Here is a 10,401-nt window from a genome sequence, read left to right on the forward strand (position 1 = left end):
TACAAGTACTACTGGACACGGAGAGTGAGGATGTTCGCACCAAAATCCTGCTGCTACTATGGAGGGGATGGCATCTGAGAGAGGACTGCATACGCTACAATGGCAGAGAGACCCTCAGTAGTCCAGTACAATTCCTGAAGCAATATCAGGAGGATTTGAAAAGGGCCGGGGATTCTGCAGACTGGACGGGCAAAAAGAATAGAGGAAATGGCCATGGAATGGGTGCTCGGGATGACGCGATCCCCGTGTGGTCTGCTGAAAGTCCTGACGGACAGTGGAAGCCACCGACATGAGGTGTTGTAAAAATAAAACTGACGCAGCGTTTTCTGCTAAAACTGGGGAAAGCGCGGCAGGGGTTGTCAGTCGTGACTACCGTGGCTCTGTCATCATGTCGGCCTCCAAAACTCTGCCTCTTTGCCGCAGTGTAGAAGAGGCCGAAGCCCGCGCTATTCTGATCGGGCTTCAGTCCATGGCAGGAGTGGCAAATGGCCAGGTGGTGCTTGAGACAGACAACCAGGTGATTGCAAAAGAACTAACGACACAGCCAGGTGGTGCTTGAGACAGACAACCAGGTGATTGCAAAAGAACTAACGACACAGACCCAAACGCGCTCACCGCTATATGGCCTAATCATGGACATAAAGAGAGCCATGGCCTCATTTTCAGCTTGCAGCATCCAACATGTGAAGAGGAGCAGAAATTCATTGGCTCACGCCTCACGGTCTGGCGGCGTTGACCAGGAGCTCAGGAGAGCAAGTGCTGATTGCGGACGTCCCGAGTAGCCTCCGGCCTCTTATGATCTCTGAATGTCCTGCTCTGTTTTGAGGGGTTTCTTTACCCCGTTCTAAAAAAAAAAATCGTCATGTTTGGATCGATGGTGGATGAGAAAAAATGGCTTGTACCTGCACGGAAGAAGCCACGATGATCCCTCGGAATCGCTACTCCACCTCCAGAGTCCATTTCCTTTGCCATAGCATCGTGAGCATTAGCCTTGTGCCACCCTTGTTCTGGTGGTTGTCATCTCTCCTGAGTGGTGCTTTTGTGAACCTGCTCAGCCGCATGCATTGAGTGCCCCTCCTCTAGCAGGTACTCCTCGACGGACATGCAACTGCAATTGTACACAAGTGGACATGCAGTTGCACGTAGGTGATAGTCATGCAATGAACAGTGGACATGAAATTGTGTGTGGTAGTGGACTTACAGCTGCGCGTAGACAATGGCGTGCAATTAGAGTTGCATGCAGTCGGTGGCATGCAGTTGCGCGTTGTAGTGGACATCTGACTGCAGTCAGACTCGGTTGATTGAAATGCAGTTGCACGTAAGCAGTGGGCATGCAGTTGTGCATGGGTAGTAGACATAGCAACTGTAGTTGCACGTGACCGATGGACATGCAGTTGCAATGGTCGACCGACATGCAGTTACACGTGGACAGTGGACATGCAACTGTAGTTGCCCACAACCGGCTGACATGCAAGTGGTCTGCAAGCGAATAATTAACCAAGGAAGGGTGACACGTTATTTTTTATACACATAATTAAAATGCACATGGGTGGTCGACACGCAATTGCGCGCAGGTGGTTAGTGTACAATCTGAGGACAATTTTTTTAAAAAAATATTGATTATTTTGAGAAAATGAAATAAAAGTAATAAATAAAACTAAAAAAGGCAATGTAAAAATAAAAAATGAAAGATAAAAAATAAAAATAATAAAAGAGCAATTTACAGGGAAAATCCATTCTGACAAAAAATAAATAAGGAAAGAGCCTACAAGTCACAAGTTACGCACAGGTGAAATAGTGCCCAATTCAGCGCCTTAAGTTTTTTTTAGAAATACTTGTAACTTTATTCATACTCATAACAATTATAGGTAGACTGATTTGGACATAAGATTCAAGAAAATACAAAGTAACTCATATGACAAAGAATTACAATGAAATCTCTTGTTTTTTTACGAATACGCAAAGCTTGCGTATCTTTTCATTGATAGATAGAACGAGAATGAGTACAATAAAAGGTACAACACATGACATGAACGCAAGGAGGCATGCGCGTGGTGCCCGGAGCAGAGAAAAGGGGTGCTTAACCCGAACAGGGAGAAACACACAGCTAAACCCATCTAGCCTAAACCTAGAGGAGCAGAATGAATGAGCAGGATGTCGAACGTCTTCAATTCCAACACCGGGGACTCCGCGAGCGAGCAAGATAGCGCCTACAAGAAGGGGAAAGACATCGTGACACCGCTGCCATCCGACCCGAAAACCCGGACCTAGGGTTTCCCCTGATGCTCGGAGAAAGGCCATGGCAGCGCCTCTAGGAAGGGAAACATCATCCACGGGTGTTGTCGATGCCAGCGTCGAGCATGGATTTCGCCTGCTCTGAATCTGGGCAATCCCATGGCCACCAAATCAGGATCTGAAGATGAGGGGGTCAACCTGTCGGTCGACCGCTACCTCAAAAGGGGTTGGGCTGCACCTGCCGCCGACAAAAACGCGAGCTTTGCAACCGACATGACGTATAGGTGGATGGGGTTGGCAGCGGGGCAGGTAGCCGACACGGATGGTAGGGTGGCGACCGGCACCGTCGGAAATCCGGGGCCGGAAGGGAACACGACTCCATGTTGCTGGAGGCCTAGCCACCAGGCCGCCGCCGAACCAAAGATGCTGGAAGGGAGACAGCAACCGGTCTGCCGGGGCCCGAAACCACGCCAGTGGGGACGCCAGCAGACCATGGACACACGAGAACGCGGGTCCATGGATGCCGGGACCGGAGCAGTGCCGACAAAAGAACCACCGTGAAACTTCAGCCGCCAGCCAAAGGATGTCGTGACCACACAAATGCAGGTCATTGCCGCAGCTCAGAGGAGGCGCCGTCAGGGACAGAGGGTGGCCTGTATCGAGGCAGGACTGAGCCGCGGCCTGCCCGACCTCCTCCCCCAAGGGCCTCGCCCGCCCCAATCAGCAGCAGCCACAATGAAATCTTTTGTAAACACCTTCTTGACAGTATCAATCACTGCTCCAAGAAATACTCCAAAGACTTCGATAAGGATGTTGCAATTAGACTAGAGCAACGATGTTGTCACTCTTTCACCCTCACGAACATTAACAATAATGGTTTTTGAAAGCGTCTTGAGTCGCCCATCTAAAAAGATGAGAAGCCTTGATCGATGAACGTATTTGGGCCGGGAATGATCTCCTAGAAGCACAGGTCGTCGAGTCACTATATTTTCACCATGTGATCGATGAAAGATTTCAGCGCCTTAAGTGCGTCTAGGCGCTCACCCGCATGCTTGTGGGCCGCGGCCCATTAGTTTGCTCGCTAGCTTGCTTCAAGAAAAAGGAGAAAAAAACATGCATTGATCGTTGACCATAAAGACCTTGTCCATGAAGAACGCTGATAGCTAAGACCGTTGACTTAATCGCGAACTAAAAAAAATCATGAATTTTGAGAATAGTTCATGAGTTTGAAAAAAAAATGTTCATGAAATTAAAAAAGCTCATGCATTTGAAGAGAGTTAATGAATTTGACTAACTATCATAGAATTCAAACAAATTTTTGCAAATTCAAAAATTCTTTGTGAATTTTAGAAAGTTCACAAATTCGAAAAATAGTTCACAAACTGGAAAAAGTTCATGAATTCAGAAAAGTTAACAAACTTGCAAAAAAATTCAAGAATACGAAGGTATTTTAGGAAATTTGGGAAAAAGTTCACAAATTTGAAAAGTTTAACAAACTTGAAAAACATGTTCACTAATACAAATTTTTCATGAAATTTGAAAAAATGTGCAAAATTTGAGAAAGTTTATGAAATCTTGGTGACAAAATATGGGAAATTTTTATGAATTTGTAAAAAGTCTATAATGTTAAAATATCCAAGAATTTGAAAGTTTTGACCATTTTTAGAAAAAAGGAAAACAAAAAAACCTTGTGAAAAACAAACAAAAACAAGTAAAAATAGCATGAAACAAGATATAGGAAACAGTTCAAAACCTTCCAGAAACTTGCCAAAACCGGAGCAGAACTCCCGCTGAGTGCATTGAAAATAGGCCAACCCATAGAAACAGGCACGTAGGCGCCGCATACGAGTAACACATTATGTGGCATAAAAAGGCGCTAAATAGTAGAGCTCGAGTTAAGAAACTCCGCGTCCGTCTATAGGCACGTGCTGGGCTCTCCACTTTCATTGTCTAGCTACCATGTTGTTCACCTGGTCAAATCCTATTTAACGGTGACTCCTTGGGAAGGTCACTACCCATCTTCTCAAGCAATTACAAGTGGCGCACATGGCAAACATTAAGAAATGTTTTCAGTGATTGCAAAGTTTCATCTTGAAATCACAATCGTGGAAGTCATGGAAAGAAAAAAACAAAATTAATGCTTCGAAGATGCTACTTCTAAAAGCATTTTAGAGCACTGGTTTATCTTTTTTGGAACAACTTTTACAAATATGATGTGATGATGAAATTTTGCAAGCACTAATTTCTTAATGTTTGCTACAAAACAAATTTAGATTTTTTTTCCAATTTACTATTCATGCCAAGAGCATATGAGCTCGAGCTCAAATTAAGACTTTCACCTATAGGCCCAGTTCTAATGTAAAAGAAGAATAAAGCCCGAAACAGTTGTGAGGGCTATATCCGCGGAAAACCCAATTCGCTCCTCACAGCGGCAAATTGCTAGTGCTTCACATATTGATACCCTAGCAGTGTCGGCCCATTTATATTATTTTCATTTTCCTTCGCCTGTTCCGTTTTCCCTGTTTCTTTTTGCCATTTTTCTCCTTTTATATTTTTAGTTTTTCTTTCCTTTTTTATTATGTCGTTTTATTTTAAGAAAATATTTGTATTTTTTTAAACATAATCGTAAATTTCAAAAAATGCTTGCATTTTTCATACATTATGAAAAATTGAAAATATGTTCCGTTTTCAAATTTTGGTTCACAAATTTTAAAAAACTTGCTTTTTAAATAAATTCAGGAATTTAGAAAATGTTTGCATTTTTAAAAATTGTTCAGAAGTTCAAAAATTGCTCCAGCTTTCAAAATTGTTCACAAATCCAAAAAAGTTCATTTTTCAAAAGAAATTCCAAATTTAGTTTGGGGTTTGAAAAATATTCATGTTTTCAAAAACTGTTTGTGTTTTCAAAAACTGTTTCGCAAACATGTTCAAAATTTTGCAAAAAAAATGTTGCGTTTAAAAAAAAAATTTTCACGAATTAGGGAATTTATTCACAATTATAGAACATTTGAAGTTTTCAAAAATCTATTATGTTTGTCAAAAATTGTTCGCAAGTTAAAAAATTATCACCAATTTTGGGAAATTCATCATGATTTTTCAAGTAGTGTTAAGTTTTACCGCTGCAGTTCATTTCTTGAAGTGTCACGTGCACATCTTTCACTAGAGTTAGCCTTTTCGTTTAAGTAACCTCACTAGAGTCAGCCAGTTGCAGTGGCTAGCAGCGCTCTTCTTCTTGTTTTATATTTTCATAGCGCGCTCCTGCAAATGGGCCAGCCCTAGTCTGATGTCCTTGTGAGAATCGTCAACTCCATGCCGCGGTGAGCAGCATATAGGAGGTCCCATATCTTTGCCTATTGCGGAGCCTGTGGACAAATCGGCTCAAGCGTTAGCCTTGTAGGCCGGTCCAATATTACAATTTTGGGAAGGTTGTGTGGAACCGGTTTTAGAACTTGCCGCATGGTTTTGGGAAGACTATATGCGGTTTTGGTTTTTCTGTGTTCTTCTCTATTTGTTCACTTTTGTTTGCTTTTGTCCTTTTATTGTTGTTTCTTTTTTTTTTGAAACACGCCATTTTTTTCTGAATACACGTTGAACATATGTTGCATATACAGGTCCAACATTTTTCAAATACACCTTAAATATTTTATCAAAATATACATTGTACATTTGTAAAATGCACATTGAACTTTTTATATACATAATGAACATTCTTCTAAATTTTCATGAACACGGTTGTAGAACGTGCAAAACATACCTCAGGTGTTTTACGAATATTTATTAAAATGGCACAATTTTCTTTTATATGTTATGTATATTTTTGATGAATTAAACGGATACATTTTTAAATGCCATGGAAAGTTTTTAAAAATGCCATGAACGTATTTATTAAATGCGTGAACATTTTTAAACGGTTGAATATTGTTTTGAAATTGTATGATCCTAAAAAAAATGTGCGAACACTTTCTTTTACATCTCATCAACTTTTTAGAAAATGTGATGAGCATGTTTTTAAACTTGTGATTATATTTCTAAATGGCACAAACAGTATGTTGAATGAGGTGAGGCGCACATCTGTCTCGCAAGAAGCGAGACATAAACGCACCCAATACTTGTGACTTGAGCAACTGCGAGACAAACAAAATAGTAAAGATGAATCTTAGCGACAATGGATTTCACTGAGACGTCTCACTGAGATTTAGCAAAACAGTTATACAATCTATCGTAACAACTTAGAGCATCTCCAATAGAAGCTGTAGATGAAAAAATAACTACTTTTTCATCTCTTATGCCCAAAAAGGCTGCTCCAACAGAGATGTAAAAAAAATTACATCTCCACCTTCTGAAGATGTCAACTACAACGCCTCGCGATGTAAAAACGCTGGTTGCGCGCAACCGCCAACCGTTGCTCCTTTCCCTTCCGAGCGACAAACCGCCACCCGCCCGACTCCGCCGCCGACCAAATCTGCACCAAACCACCCCCCCCCACCCACGTCCGATGGCCGCCGGGCCCGCCGCGACTTTGCCCGCCCCCCCCCCCCCCCCCCCCTGCTCGATCCTCTTTCCGCCGCCGCCGTCGGCCGATTATGGGCAGCTGCGACGCCGCCCCGTGCTCCCGCTAACCAGGTTGGCTTCCTCTCGACCTCCCCTACCCATTCCTCTCCACCGCCGGCTGATTCCGTCCATCCCCGCCGGCCCCGGCGAGCTGTGCAGCGGGAGTGCGACCCGACCTGCAGCGGGAGCGTGCAACCATCTGTTCGGCGGTGCTTGATCCGTGCTTCTTCTTCGCCACGCCGTTTGACTCGCGGCCGTGCTTGAGCCTCGAAGGCGGCGGATCGGCCAGCCACGACACGGCGGCCTCGTTTAGCAAGCTGATGGCGATGGGGTGGCGGTGGCGGGGCCCTGAGCCGAAGCTCACGCTGCGGCTGCAGATCCTGAAGAAGGCGGCCAGAGGGCTGGGCACGCATCTTCAGCTGCAGCCATGGAGCTCGAGCGGCAACACCAGACCACTTGGTCGCCAAGCATATCTCTGAACTTGCTGCTTTCCGGTTTCGACAGTTTCGACCAATAGGTTCCGTGTACTAGTTTTACATTTTTAAATATATCATCTGTTGGAGTTGAAGTTTTACATCACAAATATACATCATCTGTTGGGGTTAGCTCTTTGTTAAGATGTAAAAAAACATTTTTCGGTGATGTAAATTATACAACACCTAGTTTTACATCTTCAAATTTACGTCAAGTATTAAAGATGCTCTTACAACGAGAAAATGAAATAGAATGAAGATATGAAAGAATCATTATATCTGCAATTAGTATGACGCGAATGGCCTATGGATTCACCAATCATCTTGGTGTGTCTACAAAACCTTGCAAGCCCATCAACTGATCCGTGAGTAGCTAGTGGCCGGCGCCCCTGCGGCTGGGCCCAGCCGGCAGCCTCGCCATGAGCATCTCCGCCGTCTCCGCCGGGTACACCGCCAAGTGCAGCGCGTCGTTGCCACTCCCCTCAGCCGGTGCCGGCCGCGCCGCGCCGACAAGGCTCGTGCCGGCGATCAGAACGATGATCACGAGTACGGGGAGAGCCAGGCGCCGGACCGACGATGCCATCACAGAGCTCCGGAGAACTGAAGCTGGTGTTGGTGTAGCTTTGAGGCTGAACCTCAGATGAGAACGTACGCGAGGAGAGAGGCGAGGCCTGCGACTTTCCAGCGCTGGTTGTGATTTTGGCTTTGTAGGTTGGTTCAGCTCGCAGCCGAGTGTGTGCGAGCGTGTATTTATAGAGGCGGTGGTGCCGAGACGGTGAGGCCGACGCGTTTGCTGAGCTCGCAGAATTGAATAATTGATGTGTAAAGCGGAAAGGGAATTCTAATGGCGCGTCAGCTGAGCCCATGGAAAAAGACGTGTAGATGTGCTGACCGATCGAACATGTTGCTGCTGCTCGCTCGAACCCAGTCCTTTCCTTCTCACGGCTGGAGGTGAGCAAACATGATATCAGTATATCAATCACTGACGGTGACGGAATATCTGAAGATGGTTTCGGTCCTGACCGTAAGTAAAGTGGCCACACGTACGAATCTGACGACGACTGGCCGGGTCGTTGTTACCCAGACACCGAAAGTTCCAGGAGCCTGCTACTTGTCTTGGATCGTACTTGCCCGGTGTCACTGAGAAACGCTTTAACTTCTCACGTGTTCCCATCGTCGAATGCTGCAACGCGCTAGCTAGTACAGTAGTGGGTTTAGTTTCAGCCATGGCTGTAAATTCTTCACTGTACTCCGCCTGTTAGCCTGTGGTAGTCTCCTCAACTTTCAGGAAACAGCTCAGGTGTACCAGATGTAGATGGCCCCTAATCAGACACATATGTGTGGCCTTCTCAAGATGAACAGGTCCTCAGTTATTTGCTCTAGTCGTTGTCACGGGAGATCGTTGCGCGAGTGGCCTCAGTTCACTGGCAAATTCTGTTGGAAATATGTGCAAATTATGTTGTTGCCGCGGCCTCTGTCTTCCTCTCTCTCGCTGCACCTCCCGCTCGTTCTCTCTCTGACACAACAAAGAGGAAGGTGAAGGAACAAGAAGGACGCAGGACACAGGTGTTTCCCGGAGCACGAACTCCGCCCGCCGCACGAACGGCGTGTATTTCTTTCCCTGAGCACAAACTCAGTTCAACCCAGGCAAGCTACACAGGAGTCTGGAGCAGGCTTTATACCCGCGCGCACGTACGCGCCATGCCTCGCTCCTACGCACTCGACGCACGCACTCCCCCACGTCTCATGCTCCCTGGATCACGTGCCCGACGCGCACAAACACAGTCGCCGTGATCCCGAGTCCAGCGCCCGACGCGGTCACCCCTCCTAGCATCTCGCCTACACGCAACGGCCCATGCACTCGAACGCGTGGACACACACGCACACACACCTGGCCTATACACTAGTCAGACTCAAGTCGGACTATGCCCAAGACCATCCAACATATGGATGCTACTCGGATGCTATCCAGACTATGGTCAGACAAAGTGCCTCGCCATGGCTTATTCCTATATTCACCCCCCTAAGCCATGGCTCAGAGGAGTCCGCCGTCTTCAACTCCGACGACGTCCGCCAGCAGCGCGCGCTCCGCCGCCGGCTCCCTCCACAGCTTGGGGCAGTCCCTCTTGAAGTGGCCGCGCTCGCCGCACTTGTAGCAGCGCTCGCGCCGGTTCTCGCCACTGCTCGACGCCACGCTCTTGCCGTCGTCGTCGTCCCGAGCACCGCCGTGTCGACGCTCCCGCGCTGCCCACTGCGCCGCCGTCATGAGCAACTGCTCACCCCCGCGCTCGCCACCGTCTTGTCCACGGCGCCGAACCCGCTCGTCGAACGCGCGCAGCCGCCCGAGCGCTTCGTCGAACGCCATCGTCGTCACGTCGTGGAACTGCTCGATGCCGGCGACGACGGGGAAGAGCCGATCCGCCACCGCATCCAGCAGCTTATTGACGAGCGTCGCGTCGCCCAGTGTCTCCCCGAGGTTGGCATACCTCGCCGCCATCGCCGCGAGCCTCCCGCCGTACACGTCGAGCTCCTCGCCGTCCGCCATCTTCAGGGGGTCGAATTCACCACGCAGCGTCGCCAGCCTTGCCGCGCGCACCCGATCGGCGCCGACGAACCTCACCTTCAGGGAGTCCCATACCTCCCTAGCGGTGAGCTTCGTCGACACCTGCAGCAACACGTCCTCCGGCAGCACTCCGAGCAGCAACGCGCGCGCCGTCTTGTCCTTCCGCGCGGTCACCGCCGCACCGCCCGGCGCCACCGCCTCCCACACGGTGTGCACGTCGAGGATGGCCTGCGCCTTGATCGCCCAGACGGTGTAGTTGTCCACCGTGAGCATCGGCATCGCCATCGATGCTGATCCGCCCGCGCCACCGCCGTGAGGGACGAGCGCCATGTTCGCCAGTGATCGCCCGAACCGAAGCTCTGTATACCAATTGTTGTTGCCACGGCCTCTATCTTCCTCTCTCTCGCTGCACCTCCTGCCCGTTCTCTCTCTGACACAACAAAGAGGAATGTGAAGGAAGAAGAAGGACCCAGGACACAGGTGTTTCCCGGAGCACGTACTCCGCCCGCCGCACGAACGGCGTGTATTTCTTTCCCTGAGCATGAACTCAGTTCACCCTAGGCAAGCTACCCAGGAGTC

At 47.9% G+C, this 10,401-nt stretch overlaps 1 protein-coding gene across 1 annotated transcript; it reads right to left on the minus strand.

Moving 5' to 3' along the window:
- Positions 1-8,713: 8,713 nt before the first annotated feature.
- Positions 8,714-10,152, minus strand: LOC141022412 (uncharacterized). The gene is made up of 2 exons (XM_073498654.1): positions 9,495-10,152; positions 8,714-8,733 (listed from the first exon to the last, which is right to left on the minus strand). The coding sequence occupies exons 1-2, from the start codon at positions 10,150-10,152 to the stop codon at positions 8,714-8,716; spliced, it is 678 nt and encodes a 225-aa protein (XP_073354755.1).
- Positions 10,153-10,401: the final 249 nt, after the last annotated feature.

This window comes from Aegilops tauschii, chromosome 5, assembly GCF_002575655.3.
Source record: "Aegilops tauschii subsp. strangulata cultivar AL8/78 chromosome 5, Aet v6.0, whole genome shotgun sequence".
Lineage (NCBI taxonomy): Eukaryota > Viridiplantae > Streptophyta > Magnoliopsida > Poales > Poaceae > Aegilops > Aegilops tauschii.